Here is a 17099-nt window from a genome sequence, read left to right as displayed (position 1 = left end):
ATTCACAAGGTGACATAATGAGATTCTCTAATATCAAAGGGAATATTTTGATATTTCTGCCTAGGCTGACATACATCTATATATAAATACTACACATAGTATTCAGAGGATTCTGAAGCCCCATAGTCATAATGGAATCTACACAGGAGAGAGCAAACAAATATAAAAGACAGCCCTTTCACTTTACTAAAAAAAATTGATTCATAAATTCTAGTAAGACCCCAAAGAGCTCCCAGGTGTGCTGTAGAAATTATGTGAATGTTGGAACTATGAGGGGCTCCAGACCAACGACACACTGAGATAAATGAAATTTAAACCAATTTTGTGGTGTGCTTGACTGACTAATGCAAACACATAGGCACTGGAAGGCACTGGAAGAAAAACACAGGATGCATAAAAGCCCAGCAGTAACGATTGAGACAATAACCTGTGATTAGTACGTCTATACTGCATGGAACATTAACGATGTAAGGAAGGCCGCACTGGAGACACGGTCCAGACACAATTATGCTGAATGGGTATATAAAGTCTATTATTTTTATAACCAGAGCTGCAGATGAGCACAAAACTGTTCCCACTCTGGCAGTGTCACCCAAGCTATATTCACATTATATAGAGGTGATAGGGTTGGTGAAATAAAATTGCCTAAGTAAACCCATTTGCACAGCTACCATAAAGAAGTCTCACAAGCATTTCTACCATATCCCTTTACTTTAGAATGAAACATGAATCTAATTAGGGTTGAGAAGTTGGCAAGAACTCCACGACTACAAGAAGCTAGGATTTTTGTATTTTTACATAGGAGGAAATTTTGTTCCTTGGCATCGGCAACACAAGAAATTCTGACAAAATACCATACACATTCATTCCAAATTTTTCTGCTTTAGAGTTGGCGAGAGTCAGGGTAAAATGCTGTATTTATAATGATCATACATCCCCTCCCTCACTTAATAAAGCCTACTTAAAATATAGCCCTAATTAATGACTACCAGAACACAGCGGTGTTCATAATCCCTATAATTCAATTGCCAGTAGTTTGTGCAATAAATCAGGAAAAGGTTAAAATATTTTTTATGCCAGAATGGAACATATCAATCTATTTTATTTGATTACCTTGTGTAATGAGGCTTTTTCAAGGCTAGATTACCTTACTCATTATAATTATGACAGATATTTTTGCTTAAAATGGAAAAGATTAAAAAATGCCAGAAATCTAGTTGAATCTATTCTAGGATTTTTTTTTCCCTCTTTTGTACGTTTCAGGACATGAGAAATGACATTATGCTCTCCTTCCAAGAGTAGAGAAGAAAGTAACATGGTTCCCACGAAAAGCAGATTAGGCAAATGGCATCGGGACAACACTCATTTTATTCACTGATTTGAAGGTTAAATAAAATCATCTATAATATTTTCTAATTCCAAAGTTGATCGGAAAGGGAAGCTTCCTAAGGTAATGGGAATGCTCTATATCCATCTGGGTGATGGTTACACAGGGGTATACATTTGCTAAATATATTGTGTTATGTACTTAAGATCCGTGCATTTTATTACTGAATGCTAATTTTACCTCAGTAAAACACTGTTAGCATGAAAAACATGTTAGTTTCAAAAATCAATTACATAAAGCACAAGCAATATGCATATAAATAATTCTCATGTTCCTTTACTAATGTGAAGAAAGAAAGTGGAAGAAACTTTAGATCTGGAAGAGAACATTTTACAACTTATCAAAATATGTGAAGTAGCATTTTTTTAATAAGAGAAAAATATGTAGATGTCCTTTATAGGACTTTCTGCTACGAACTGTTATGGGCATGCTGGATGAACCCTCAGGATTATTTCTATTCTAGATGACTCCAAAATATAGTAAAAAATTCATTTCCTGGTTGAAGTACTTTATTTAGTTACCTCCTCCAAAATGCTTATAGACCTTTTTGAGCCAAAGTTTTTCTTGAAAAGAGTGTTTTAGACATTGTAATAGAGTTGCACATGAATTTCAAAATCTATACACGAACCACAAATAGCCTCACATATGTCACAACAATTTAGTAAGGTTAGCAATTATTACAATTTAGCTAATATTTCATAAGAAAATAAACTATGAAGTAAAGGTAACTATTAATCTGATTAAAATTTTGAAAATTAGTTTGGCAATAAGTTTCACCATATAATTTTAAATCACTTTAATTTTATATTTTCTATGAGTATATGATAAAAGTACACTGTAAACCAAGATGTATTTCCTAAGAAAAGGATAGTTAATATTAATTTTACTTTCATTGTACAAAAGTTTAGCTACATGTGTCCATTAAAATAGCTTTTATAGGGGCGCCTGGGTGGCTCAGTCAGTTAAGTGTCTGACTTCGTCTTAGGTCATGATCTCATGGTTCATGGATTTGAGCCCCATGTAGGGCTCAGTGCTGACAGCTCAGAGCCTGGAGCCTGCCTTGGATTCTGTCTCCCTTTCTCTCTCTCTTCCCCTCCCTTGCTTGTGCTCTGTCTCTCTCTCTCTCTCTCTCTCTCTCTCAAAAAAAAATAAACATTAAAAAAAAAATAGCCTTTATAGAACTTTCACTGTTAAAAAGATTATATGAAGAGGAAGAAGGAATTCTTCTGAGTAACAAAAAGAAGGAAAAATATTTTCTGCATTCTATTTTTATTTCATTTTTACATAGCCAACTTTACTATCAAATAAATACCTAAAAAGAGTGCATAGAACAAAGGACAGAACCTGTAAATTTCTAGTATTATAATAATGTCTTCTTGAAGAATACTTAATTGGTTCCAAGCAAAATTAATAAAATTATCTTTTAGGTCATAAAAAGCCATACATAAATTGTTGTATGGAAATAATAATATAAAATCTTTTATATTTTTTATCATATAGATTAAGGGTCAGCAAACTTTTTCTGTAAAGGGTTAGAAATTTAATATTTTAGGTTTTACAGGCCATGTATAGTCTCTGTCACGTAGTCGGCTAATGGGGTAAAAAACAGTCTTAGCCTGAGGTCTGTACATAAACAGGTGGCAGGCTGGATTTGGCCTGGAGCCACAGATTTTTGGTCCCTTACTGATAATGATCACTAATAACCATAACTACACCATAAAAGGAAAATTATTTTAAAAGTTCAAATCTTTTATTTTGCAATTACCAAAATAGGTCCTCCCCAAATAAACGTTCCGTTCCTCTTTGATATCACCTACACTGGAGCCAAAGACATACCTTGGGTCTTAGTCATCACCAATATAAAGGAGAGTAGGGTTCTAATTTTCCTCTTCCTGATTACTCACTCAAACCCACATATTCCTCAAGGAGCCTTCCTCATGACCAACAAGTCATAGCCATTTCTCCCTTTTCTTTTCTTTTTTTTTTTTTTTTAAATTTAAATGTTTATTTACTACCGAGGGACACAGAGTGTGAGCAGGGGAGGAGCAGAGAGAGAGGGAGACACAGGATCTGAAGCAGGCTCCAGGCTCGGAGCGGTCAGCACAGAGCCCGACGTGGGGCTCGAACTCACAAACTGTGTGAGTTCATGACCTGAGCTGAAGTCAGCCGCCTGACCAACTGAGCCACCCAGGCGCCCCATTTCTCCCTTTTCTTAACTCCTTTCCATCCATCCAAGTGCTAAGCCTTTATAGCACTCAGCACCCTGTCAGGGATAGAATTCTTTGTAAAAGCAAGATACTTTTAGTACATAAATTCGAACCTTATTATATATTGTTTGTTATACTAAATTTTTTATGTGTGAGTTTAAAATTAATATTTAAGTAGAATGCAAGGTCCTTATGGCCGAAGACTCTGACTTCTTTTGTTTTTTACCTCCCTTTCTTGCATTTTTCTCTCCCTCCCTCCTTCCTTCCTTCCTTCCTTCCTTCCTTCCTTCCTTCCTTCCTTCCTTCCTTCTTTCCTGTAGATTAGAAATTATTCCACATTCTTAGAAATGTCTAGGTCAGGTGTTATATTTATTTCAAGGATAGAAAGATTATGTTCAATCAGGGGTTGAAGAGTTAGTCAGAAAATGCTCTTTTTTTAATTATTTTTTTTTTTTTACCATTTGTTTATTTTTGAAAGAGAGAGAGAGACAGAGTGCAAGTGGGGTAGGGGCAGAAACAGAGGGAGACACAGAATCTGAAGTTGGCTTAGGCTCTCAGCTGTCAGCACAGAGCCCAGTGCGGGGCTAGAACCCATAAACTGTGAGATCATGGCCCGAGACGAAGTTGGACGCTCAACTGACTGAGCCACGCAGGCGCTCCATTTAATTTTTTAAATTTATTTTTATTTTTTGAGAGCGAGAGAGCGTGCACACATGTGTGAGCACAAATGGGGGAGGGGCAGAGAGAGAGGGAGGGAGAGAATGCCAAGCAGGCTCCATGTGGGGTAGGGCTCGATCTCAGGGTCATGAGATCATGCCCTGAGCAAAATCAAGAGTCGAAGCTTAACTGACTGAGCCACCCAGGCGCCCCTAGTCAGAGAATGTGCTGTGGGAAAGAGGGCCTTTGAGTTCATCCTTGTAAAACATGTAAGAGATGGAAAGAAGAGAATTCAAGGCAGAAAAACTGTATGATTACTGATATGAAGAAAGGCCAGTGTGGGATGTGTAAGGAACCACTCCTTCTTGTCAGACTAGAGGACACTGGAGAAGACTGGTGGGAAACCATGGCATGGAGAACCACAAAGACCAAAAAGCTAAACAAGTTAGGCTAGAATCTTTTTTTTTTTTAATTTTTTTTATGTTTATTTATTTTTGAGAGAGAAATAGACAGACTCGACCAGGGGAGGAGCAGAGAGAGGGAGACACAGAATTCGAAGCAGGCTCCAGGCTGTGAACTGTCAGCACAGAGCCCAATGCGGGGCTCAAACCCACGAACTGTGAGATCATGACCTGAGCCAAAGTCAATGCTTAACCAACTAAGACTCAAGAGCCCCAATTTGGGCTAGATTCTATTAGTGCTGGGGAACAACTGAAGGTTTGGAGACAGAGGGTTTGTCTGAATCGAGCCGGGCTTCTGGAAGATTATCTTGGTTTGGTGGGTATCATGGAAAGCCTGAACTAAAGAAAAGGCAGGGGGCATAGAAATGAGAGATTCATCAAAAGTGACAAAATGTAGGATGAATGGGGCTTTACTGTTTATTAGATATGGACTACAAGGAAGAGGAAGGAAGGAAAGGTGTCAGTGACATTTTGATACTTGGTAGTGGGGAGGATGACACTATCATTAATAGAAACAATAATGAAGGAGGAACAAGTGTGACAGGGATGATGGTTATACTTCCTTCAGGCTAGAGTGTCTGTTGTAGGGTAAATTTTCAATAATAGAAGTTTACTGATCTCCAACTGTGCTGCTGAAGGTAACACTGCCTTTGTTTTCTCACAGACAATAACACTAGATCTTAGAAGGGCATGCCTAATTGTACATTTTAATTGTAAATAATACTTTGTTCTCAATAGAGCAAAGCATAATTATGATACGAGAGTCTCTCTACACTGTGAGGGTTGAGAAGGGAAGATAAACTTCAATAAGTTGAGTTGAGGAAACTGAGTCTCCAAGAGGCTAAAGGACTCATTATTCAGGTCTCATGTTCAGTTAGTGGCAGAACAAAGACTAGAAGCAGTTCTCCTGAAGGCCAGTAGTGGATTGAGTTTCTTATTGGAGGGGAGAAGGCAAGAACAAGGCCTTGGAAAGTTGAGCTGTGGTGACCATTCTATGCTCATACTTCCAGTGTTTTGGTGGGTTTAATGTGGGAGGAAGAAGGCTATGTTCCCTTGTCTGCCAGTTGTGATTTATAGGATATAGCATTCTCTTTAATATAAAATAGAAACTTTTGTCAAGTAATTGTTTACTGATATCCCTGTTCTTTTACTTGTTTTCTTTCATTATTTCTACTTCACAAGAATTAAAACAACACAGTTATATAACTTACTACATCCACCTAGTACTAGCTTTCTCTTAGACAGAACCATGTTAAGTGGAGGATAAAGATCTTTTCAGACTTCAGTTAAGCAAACATAAACTCTCTGCTTTTCCACATCCATTTCCAGAACTGTCCTATAAAACCTCTCCATTCTCCATCTGACTGCCAGCTAGATATATATTGATGCTCAAGGCAATATTGAGAGCCATGTTGCTGAAGAGTCTCTGAGCCTGGATCCTTGAATGACTATGTGGAGAGGAACCCTCCTGTAGATTGGATGTTAAATGAGCAAGAAATAAATCTTCATTATGTTAAGGCACTGAAATTATAGGGCTTATTTATTTCAGCAGCTATCATAACCTTAGTTAGAACAGAGGATCTCTCTGTTATAGCTGGAGTGAATCGGACATTGTTTGACTATTTTCTGGTATTAAAAAATGCCATAGAAAAGTTTAAAGACAATATCATTTGTCCTCTCTGATTTGTGACTTCCTTATTACATTTATTTAAAGTTAAACTCAGCCACCCCAGAAATGATAATGCTGTTGGCAATGCCTCATTCAATATGTTAATCATGAGAATACAGAATAAGTCCTTTGAAATTGGCTATATCATATAAACATGCAGAATGTTTTTTAAAGGTGAGATAAAGAGATATCTATAAATAAAACACCTATGTCTCCCTTTCTAGAATTTCTTTTCATCCCTGAAAATGCAAAGCAGACCAGCCACCAATATATAGACTTTTGTAGAGAGGCAACATGGATACTGTCAAGATAAACCAGTTCTGTTAATGTGATTTCATGTCCTCTGGAAAAAAATGTGTGTGTGTGTGTGTATATATATATACATATATATATATATATATATATATATATATATATATATATTGCTAACCTCCTAAAAGCTTAGAATCAAGTCATTTCTGATTTTATCCATGTATTTTAGTAGGCTACAGTGAAACTCAAAACCTTACAGAGAAATAAACCTTATTTCAGATTGAAGGAATTTCAGCGGTTGAGGAAAGTTCAAGCCAGATCCACTGCAGTTTAAATCCAATTTTTTTTTCTTTGAGTAGAATATATTATCAAGAATAAATGTGCTTCAAACCAGTTCTTAGGTATTATGTTGCTTATAGAGTCCAAGGTGTATAGAAGGTGTATAGAAGCTAAAAGCGCCTCCTTAAAAATAATTCAGTTACTCTTGTCGCCTCAAGGTAATCATTGTTGCACTGTATGCTAACTAATTTGGATGTTAATTAAAAAAATGATATTGAAAAACAAAGATAAAGTGTGAACTTGTAAACATGATGTATACGTCCTTCTTGTTCAGGCCCCTGTTTACCTCTCTACTGTGTGCTCTGACCACTGCAGCTTCCATTCCGTGCACCGACCACTCTGAGTCCCTTCCCCTTCCTCAGTGTGCGTGTGGTGCTGTCTTTACCTCCAGCCTTCACACATACGGTTCCCACTGCCAAGTACCCACCTCCCCCCTACCAACTCCTTTTCCTTAGCTTACTTCTATTCAGTCCTGAAGTCTCTGGTTAGATGTCATTTCTGCCCTGTAGCCTATCCTGAATGCTCTCCGTGGGCAGGTTAGGTGAGCTTCCTGTCTCTGCCATCAGTACTTTATCAGAACACTCCACACATGATTGTATGACTGAAGTTCAGTGGTTGGTGTCCTTTATACTGCAGTCTCTGTAAGTTTCGGGTGGCTTGTTTAATGACATGAAATCTAGCGCCTAACCTAATGCATGAAGCATAGTAGGCGGGACGCTATATTAAATGAACGTTGCTGAATCTAGAATAGCTCTCATCTGGAGTTCTAGTCAACCACAACACATAGAAGATGATGCTACTGACCCACCAACCAAAGGACACTTATCTGGAACAATCTGATTCTCCAGGATCACTCGAGGCCAAAAGAACTGAAGTGGTAAAAGCGTTAAGCATAAAGCATGGTTTTCCTTTGTACAGTAAATAACTATCTTCAGTGGCCAAATTCATGCCCCTTAGCTCATTATTCTTAAGTTCTAACTGAAGTAGGGTTATAGAGACTGACTCTGTAAATGATCCCAAAGGGTATAAACAAAATTCAAAAAACAAACCTTTCTCTGATTTTGATCATTTAAGCTTGCAAATCTGTTCCTCGTAATCCGGAAATGCAGGAAAAACAACCCAGCAGCAGCAGACCAGACCCTGCTCCTCTGCCCATCACTGTTCAGCAGCTCACCCACTGATTTGGAAATTCCTCTTTGAACTAACATTTGATTTGCTCCAGAGTATCTCTGAGCTTGTACACTTTGCCCTCTCTCAACGGTTGTTCTTGACATTAATCTCCCTGTCCCCCATCTTCACCGCGGTCTTGTATTTCTAATCATCATCTTCCACTATCACCTTCTTGCCTCAAGCTTCACTTTTGCCTTATTAAAGTCAGTGTCAAACCAAGCTGTCTTCCACATAGCCTGGTCTGAGGTGCTGCCAGTCCCACTGCCATTATCGATGCTCCTGGCTGGCTCTAGGCCCCCGCGTTTGGTTCTAAATCCAGGAGGATTTAGGGCATACAAGTATGGGAGAGGGCTCAGTGGTGAGAGGAAATGCTTACCTATTACTGTTTCTCTGGCACACAAGAAATAGCTGAACCAGAGAGGCTTTAAGAAAATGGCAGCGTGGCAGGTGGAATTCCTCTACGGTCACAGACTGATGTAGAAACAGAGAAGCCCTCAGGTCTACAACATAGCACCCTCGGTTCACCAGTGCATTCTCTGCCGTAGGACTGGATGAAGGCTTTTGCAAGGGGCGTTTGCTGGGGTCAGCCTACCACAAAGAATTGTTGAGAGTCTTCCGGACAATAGAGGGAATTTTTCAACCAAAAGCGCGGATGCTTCCGGTTTATTTACACTAATGTTAAACACGCAAATGCCCAGCAACCTGTGGCTACTTCCTTACCTTGTGTAACTGATAATACTGGAAGGCACCGATTCCACCTTGTTCCTCTGCAGTCCAGAGCACCAAACGCAGAGTCCTCTTTGGTCGCAACCCTGGGAAAAATAATAAAATAAAACAAGTGATCCTTCAGGTGATTTAAAATTTTTTCAAAATGGCAAGGCCCCTCATCTGCATTCTGGAGACAGGAGGAACTCAGAGGTACGCATATTCATCTCTTGCTGAGGTGGCTGCCTGATTTAGAGTGTGGCTGACACAGCAAAGAAGCGCCCTCAGGGCTGATCTCCAGGGCAGGCTAATGGAGAAAGGGGTTGTACAAGTGCTGCCTGCAGGCCAGAAGTGAGAGCTTCTAATCATATCCTGAATGGACAACCTGCCCAGCAGGACCCAGTGGAAGGCCAAGGTCAGTGGAATGTTAGATTGCATAGAGAAGATGCAGTCAGCAGGACTCTAGGCAGATCAGGGAGTCTTCCAATGACTAACTGAAACCCAATCATTTGGCTCTGCTTCAAGATCAGGTGCGAAGGGGGTTGCCCCTTAGTCTAAATCCACAAGCTGTCCGTGCTATTCTCAGTGACATGATGGCTGCAGAGCAGATACCGTGTTAATGGTTACCCACGGTCATTTTCCTTTACTATTTGGAAATACAAGGTCATTCGCTTCAGGTCAATGAAAATGAATTGCATGCAGATGACATTTTATTTACCTTATTGCTTCACAAACAGCTCGGTGACAATTTCATCGACTTGGGAAATACAAATTTCTGTCTTGGAGTTATTAAAGATCTGGCACATCTAGGACCATTTTTCAGTGACAGTGTCTGCTCAGTAAAAGTTAACTACAAGGATATCTGTTTTCCAAACTTAAAAAAATGGGAACACAATATGCTAAAAGTCTCATTTTGTGACCAAGAATTAAAACCTGTTCCGATTTGGACCTTCTAATATCATTTGAGAGAAATAACCGTGACAGAACAACAAGAAGCTGGGCTTGACTCTTTTTTTTTTTTTTTAAATTTTTTTTTTCAACGTTTATTTATTTTTGGGACAGAGAGAGACAGAGCATGAACGGGGGAGGGGCAGAGAGAGAGAGAGGGAGACACAGAATCGGAAACAGGCTCCAGGCTCTGAGCCATCAGCCCAGAGCCCGACGCGGGGCTTGAACTCCCGGACCGCGATATCGTGACCTGGCTGAAGTCGGACGCCCAACCGAGGGCGCCACCCAGGCGCCCCGTGGGCTTGACTCTTATTAAGAGGATCTATGCACCTGCCTCACCACAGGGGAGCCACAGGGAAGGACTTGGAGGGGCAGTGAGACGGGCACGCTACAAATCTCCAGTGTAACCACACAAGTGCTGCCACCCAGGCATGTGGCCTTCAAGGGAACAGCCTGGCCAGCTGCAGCCAGGATGATAAATGCTCCTGGGGAAGGGAGCCAGGACCCGCCTCCTCCTGGCCCCAACAAGTATTCTCCTTTCATAAGCCTAGTGCTAAGGAGTGAATGGGTGCTACATTTTCCACTAAGTTGAATATTGTTGTGAAGCCACTTTACACTTGAGCATTTTAACATAATTAAAAGAATACAGGTTTAGCATGTAGGCTGACCTGAGTTCCCATTAAAGCCTGGGCGAGCAGTGTCTATATTCAATTGCTCAGAAAATGCCACTGCTGCGTTCTTCTAAGTCCATCGAGAGCCCAGCTTCTCACCTCTGCTAGCATGGCGGTCAGAGCCCCACCCTCTTCTGCCCAAGCTACTCCTCCTGCAGCCAGACGGCCCCTGTAAAACTGAAACTGGGTCATGTCATTTCTCTGCTCAAAACCTCCAACAGCCAGAATATAAGCTTCTGGAAGACAAGGTTAAGCTTGTTGATTCACTGTGATGCCCTCTGTGCCCAACCTGCTTGGCACACCTTGGGTACCCAATAAATTGGTAAGGAACGGATAAATGAATCCAAACCCTGGGGTGTCACTTAGAATAAAATTCAAAGCCTTCCACCACTTTCTCAGCCTCATCTCCTAAAACTCTCCAGCTAGCTCACTCTCAGGCAAGCTGTTACAGTTGAAAACGGCAGGCAGAGCTGGTGAACCCTGCTATCATTAGGCACTAGCTGTGTGCAACCACTGGGAAATCGATCTACCTGAACTTCAGCAACCTTATCTGAAAAGTGGAGAGAATACTATATGCCTATCCCATAACTCTTTCATGGGATGGTTGTGAGGATGAAATGAAATGTGATAATGTATGGAAGACAATTCTGTGCTTGGCATGTGGCAGACATTTAATAAATGAACTATGAAACTTCATAATGTGTATCTAGGCACAGAATGCACACTTGTACCCTTAGAGAGAAGGGGCATCTAAATACTCAGACAGCAAGTTCTTTCAAAGGCATTCAGGTGCCTGCTGACAAGGAATCCTGAAGTGCCCACTGCCTGTTCCAGAGTTAAATTAGCCTCTCAGATTCAAAGCACAAATGTCAACCATTGCGGGAAGAAGTCTAACTGGTATATCTAAAGATCACCACCTTTGGTTTTGCTAAAAGAAATGTGCTTGATGTCACTTTATTTTATTTTTATTTTTTCAACGTTTTTTATTTATTTTTGGGACAGAGAGAGACAGAGCATGAACGGGGGAGGGGCAGAGAGAGAGGGAGACACAGAATCGGAAACAGGCTCCAGGCTCTGGGCCATCAGCCCAGAGCCTGACGCGGGGCTCGAACTCACGGACCGCGAGATCGTGACCTGGCTGAAGTCGGACGCTTAACCGACTGCACCACCCAGGAGCCCCTGCTTGATGTCACTTTAAATCAAATGACACTTTGCTTGCAACATAGAAAAAATAGGAGAGGATAAAGTACTACAAGTAAAAATTCTGAACATTTGTTAATCCATAAAAAGGAAAAAAAAATATTTTCTTTTCACATTATCTCTGCACCTACCAGCAAAACAGTACCAAATTACTAAAATGATGGAATTCTCTAAATAAGGATAAAAGGACAGTTAGCACAGGTTAGAAAAAATCGTTTTTCTGAATGCTAAGTGCTTTTTTCTGAATATCCCTATAGACTTGGTGTTCCACCTGAAAGTCATTATTGTACGGTATTAGTCTCCTTCCCATTTCAAATCGGCCAGATGGCCAATGATATTATATTAAGATAATAAAGAAGTAATCAGTTGAAATGAGGAATGCTAGGGTCTCCAAACAACAGGAGCATAGCTGTTGATGTAAAGCTGGCTCTAAAAAGACACACGGAGCCTCATTCAAGCCCCTGAGAAAGCAGCTCAGTTCCCATCAGCACGGAACACGAGGGCCTGCCCTGTGTTCAAAGCGAAGGGCCAGACAGAAGAGGTTAGGAAAGCAGTGGTAAGCACATGGCCTGACTGAGCTCCAAAGTCTCTACTCTGATATTCTGGCTGTCTCTAAACCTAAGACAAATGCGTGACTTCATTCAATGACTGGACTCTGCTCCTAGTGTGGGGTTTGGACCCCCAAGCCACCCAAGTCCGCAGACGGGGAATGCGGGGCCTGGAAAGAGGCTGGCCATGAATCTGAGTAAGTATCGTTTGAGTCCCTGCCCTTCTACTTTCGTCTCCATGACTTCAGACTAGTTACCTGATCTCTCTGGGCCTCAGTTTCTTCATCTGTACAGTAAGGAAAATGGTCATTGCCTCATAGGATTGTTAAGAAAATTGAATGAGACGAGGAAAATATGTATCAAGCATGGTCCCTGGCACATAGTAGGTCTTCAAGAATTGTTAGTTAGCTTCTTTCTATATGATTGCCCACAACTTCTTAGTCTGGGCCAGTAATCACCAGGGAGATCTTGTGGGAAAGCCAGGAAAGAGGCACAGTCCTCATTCCTCATCCTTAGGAACCAGAGAATATCTCTGTTTATTCAGAGTGTGTACTCAGCCAGTGGAAAAACCTCATCTAACTTGTAGAAAAATGCATACCCTCTTTCAGTGTGGAATGCTTCCTCAACACAACATAGAGCATATCCAAATCTAAGTAAAGACAGGAATGGGTTCCTCACTTCTTAGAAGTAAGGGTCAACCGGAATTCTTAGTTTCTGAATAAAGTCAAAGAACCGGAAAAATATGAAAACTGAATAAAGCTGATATAAGAATATCTGTTTATCATTTTTCTTTTTCTTTTTTTAAATTAATTTTTATTTTTTTTAAATTTAAATTTAAGTTAATTAACATACAGTGTAGTCTTGGCTTCAGGAGTAGAACCCAGTGTTTCATCTCTTACATAAGACACTCAGTGCTCATCCAACAAGTGCCCTCCTTAATGCCCGTCACCCATTTAACCCATCCCCCTCACCCACCTCCCTTCCAGCAGCCCTCAGTTTGTTCTCTGAATTTAAGAGTCTCTTATGGTTTGCCTCCCTCTCTGTTTTTTATTTTACTTTTCCTTCCTTGTGCATCTCAAATCCAAACTAGATTTAAAAGCTAAGAAAGAATTCTAAGTATATAAAATAACCACAACAACAATAATAAAGCAAGATCACCCATAGCAAGACAACATAGTGATATGAACTGGTATGTAGGGGTATGATTTTGTAGAGATGGGGTAAACAAATAGCTCAATATCATCCTGACTCACAGCCCTGGCCCTGGCAGAGCACTGGCCCCAGGCAAGCACGGGAAAGAAAGTCTTACAAATGGAGGTGAGTGGTAGGACTCTGGTCTCAGCGGTCTAGGAGTCAGGTGTCATTGAGGTTTTGTCAGAAGACAGACAACTCATTCCCCTTTGGATGTACAGAAACTTCTCAGAGATTTCTTACCCTCCTGGAATTTCTGTTAAGAACTCCAGATAGCATAGCACACATTTTACAGCATATGGTTTCCCTCTTAAAAAAACATAAAGTGCTGATATTGTGTCAGAATGTTGTCTTGTTTATGAAATATGATATACATGCATTTTCACTTTAATTTTTACTGAGGAAAATAATAATGCAAATGGGAAAATAGTACCTAGGAGAAAAGGTAAAAACCATCTGGTGGACTTTGTTTTTCATTCTTATCAAACCTGAAGATGAGAAGGCTGAGAGGTGACTTTCATTAAACTGATCAGTTGAAAGGTCAGTTGACTGTCCTACACTTGCGCCAAGTGGGGCAAAGCAAAATCAACTCACATTAATCCAACCTTGTAGATAGCTTTCCCATATCAGGAGTTCTAAAGAATGCTACTTGTTAACAATATGTGTCAACTCAAATGTTCACTTACTGCTCAGTTTCAATCCCTCCGAAACTATGGGTGAGTACTGTTCTCCCTTCTTTGACCTAACTTTGCAGAGAAAACACAACTTTCTCTTAGAGTAAATGCTGTATACCTATCTTCCATATAAATGCACTAGTTCATAAATAGACTTGTTGCCCAGCTCTCTTTTATCAATAGTTCAGGAGAGTGCTTACATTTAGAGATTTCTACCCCTGCAATAAACTTAATTAACATAATATCTGAGTTATAAGATAAATGACACATTAGCATCTAAATTGAATGAGAAGAGGCTGTAAGCATAGTGGTTAAACAGATGGATTTCGTGGTCAAGACCTATTTCCACCTTATGCAAGTTACATAATTTGTCATATGGTATATAAGCACATTATCATTGTTTTGTTTTTTTAATAGGGTCATTGTTGAACACTGATTATTTTAGTGAAATAAACTATAACTACTTCTCTTTATAGGCAGGAACAGAAAATCACTTTGAAGATCTTTTGTTCTTGGAAAAATCATTTGGTGTCTTAGTTATGTAAATATGAAGCAATTAGGCACTTTTGGGGGGTCTTGGGGCAGGGCAATAACCTGTTTTTTTTTTAAGTTTTTTTTGTTTTAATGTTTATTTATTTTTGAGAGAGAGAGAGAGAGAGAGCGCTAGTAGGCTGAAGCAGAGTCCAGGCTCCAAGCTGTCAGCACAGAGCCCAGTGTGGGGCTGGAACCCACAAACCGTGAGATCATGACCTGAGCTAAAGTCAGAGGCTTAACCAACTAAGCCACTCAGGCACCCCCTAACCTGATTTTTATATTCCATCTTGTATATTCCATCTACCTCTGAGTCATCTAGAGGAAATGGGCACTGGGCAGGAGGCAAATCAGTGTGTAAAAGGAGCCTAGGGCCTTCTGGGAGGAAAGCCCCAGTGTCCTCACCCACCTCCTTGGATTGGGGGTTGGGGACGAGAGACCTGTTGGGTCAGGGTGACAATGACTAAGGTCCTGGGACACAGAAAGTCCTGGAAACAACTGAAATGAAGTGACCCTGATGAAGGGAGAAGTCTGGGCTGGTGACTCAACACAGTCACCCAGGGCTCTAGGGGAAGGGCTGATTCCAGCCTAGCGTGTGGCCAACTCCGGATCCTCCAGATCCAGCCACCCTGGCACAGAGGTTATGGTTTAGGGAGTAATAGATCAAGATGAGAATGTAAACAAAGAGTTGCAATCTTGTTGCCCAAAATGAGCACCGCTGTGACTCAGGGGTACAAACAATGCCACGCACAGCAGTCACAGGTGGCTCCGGCTGCAGGTTTTGGAGGGGAGACTGGCCTATTCGGCCCAAGTAAAGTCCTGGGATTAACGGGCAATCTGGAGGTGGCGGGAGGGACCTCAAAAGGAGATAATAGACTTCCTGCTAATAAGGACTGTGGAGGCTTGAATGATTAACTGTAAAGGCGATTAAAGAGATGTGATCATATTTATAACCTGTGTTTGTGGAACGGGTCATAACAGTTATAATTTCCATAATTCAAAAGGAACAGTCCTACCTCATTATAATGATTAGGATTCTATTAGCCAGGAAAATCACAATTAATCATTGCTGAAGCAAAAGCACAGTGACTACCAGTGCGTGAAGGCCATTTCTGGCCCTAACCCAGTTTCTCACCCTCATCTCCTGCTTCTGCCTCTCCTCCTAAGCTCCAGCCACATCACATTTCCTATCCGTCCCTGAACATGCCATGCTGGCTCAGATATTTGGTTCTTTGTATATCTTCTTCCTATCTAGAATGCCACTGCACTTTTTCCATCTGGCAAACTCCTATTCACTCAACAAAGCCCATCTCTAATTTTACTTTCTTTGGGAAAGCTCCCCTAACTCTAGGGCAAAGTTGGCTACTCCTTTCTCAATGTTCCTCTAGAACTTCATCCGAACCTCTCTTTTCACTTTCAACCACACTTAAAGGACATTAATTTTCTGAGACTGACACATTTCTGTTTTTCATAATCCTGGTCCAGATTTAACAAGTGCTGAATAAATGCTTATTGGCTGACTGACTGAATGAATGAATGCCTACTTACATTTATATAAATATAAATAAAAGCTACTGCCTTTTCATTTAATCTAAAGCATATTAGTGCCTCCTGGTTCACAGAAAGTTGGTAAGATATGCTCTTTTTGTGAAACCAAAGCCCAAATAACACGGGTAAAACCATCCCAGTTGTCCAGATAATCAGATGTGCTTCAACTTCAACATGAGCCTCAGTTGCAATTGCATTTACTTATTTTTGCAGCACAGGTGGGTCTAGTCAAAATTTAGTACAACAGCTTTTGTCAAAGAAGTCATTAAATCAATGTATTATGGTCAACAGAAATCTTTCCAGCAGCTAACTGTATTAAATTATAGGTATTTGCATTTTGAACTCCGACAGTTCTCTTTAATTTTTTACTAGATATTTGTTCTGATTATAAAGACAATATATATCCTTTTAAAAACTGAACTAAGAAAAACAATGAACAAGTGGAAACAAATAACCTCTAAGCATATTGCTATATTTCCTTATAAATTTTGTATGCAAGTATGTGTACATGCAAACAGTGATATTTTATGTATAGTTTTATACTACTTTTTCCACTCAAAATCATGGCATATATGGCCTTTATCTTCTATAATTAATAATCAAAGAAATGATTCTTAATTGTTTTAGCTATTCCCTTATTATTGGATGCTTAAGATATTTATCCTTAGGGCAAGTTATTAAAAGTAGAAATACCGAATCTAAATAATATAAACATTTTTAAGGAGCTTGAGACATGTTACTAATGTCCTAAAGAAATGTTACCAATTTATATTCCCACCAGCAGTGTGTAGGAATATTCGCTTCTACTTAGTGTGGAACTTTTAATCCTATCTCCTTTGTTTTGATACATTCTATTCATTTTCAGCCCTAATAATCACACAAACACACACTGAAACTGTAGTGTTTTTTTTAACTTTATCGAGACAAATGTTAAGTTTATT

At 40.1% G+C, this 17099-nt stretch overlaps 1 protein-coding gene across 8 annotated transcripts in view; it reads right to left on the bottom strand.

Moving 5' to 3' along the window:
- Nucleotides 1-17099, bottom strand: part of CPQ (carboxypeptidase Q) — a 465818-nt gene that overhangs the window by 199755 nt on the left and 248964 nt on the right. For all 8 annotated transcript variants that reach the window (XM_040494042.1, XM_040494043.1, XM_040494046.1 and 5 more), the window contains exon 6: nucleotides 8863-8954. In XM_040494042.1, coding sequence (XP_040349976.1) covers nucleotides 8863-8954 — 92 coding nt within the window. The remainder of the gene's footprint in view (nucleotides 1-8862; nucleotides 8955-17099) is intronic.

Source organism: Herpailurus yagouaroundi, unplaced genomic scaffold, assembly GCF_014898765.1.
Source record: "Herpailurus yagouaroundi ecotype Mexico unplaced genomic scaffold, PumYag 186, whole genome shotgun sequence".
NCBI lineage: Eukaryota > Metazoa > Chordata > Mammalia > Carnivora > Felidae > Herpailurus > Herpailurus yagouaroundi.
This window is presented reverse-complemented; position numbering and strand designations above follow the sequence as displayed.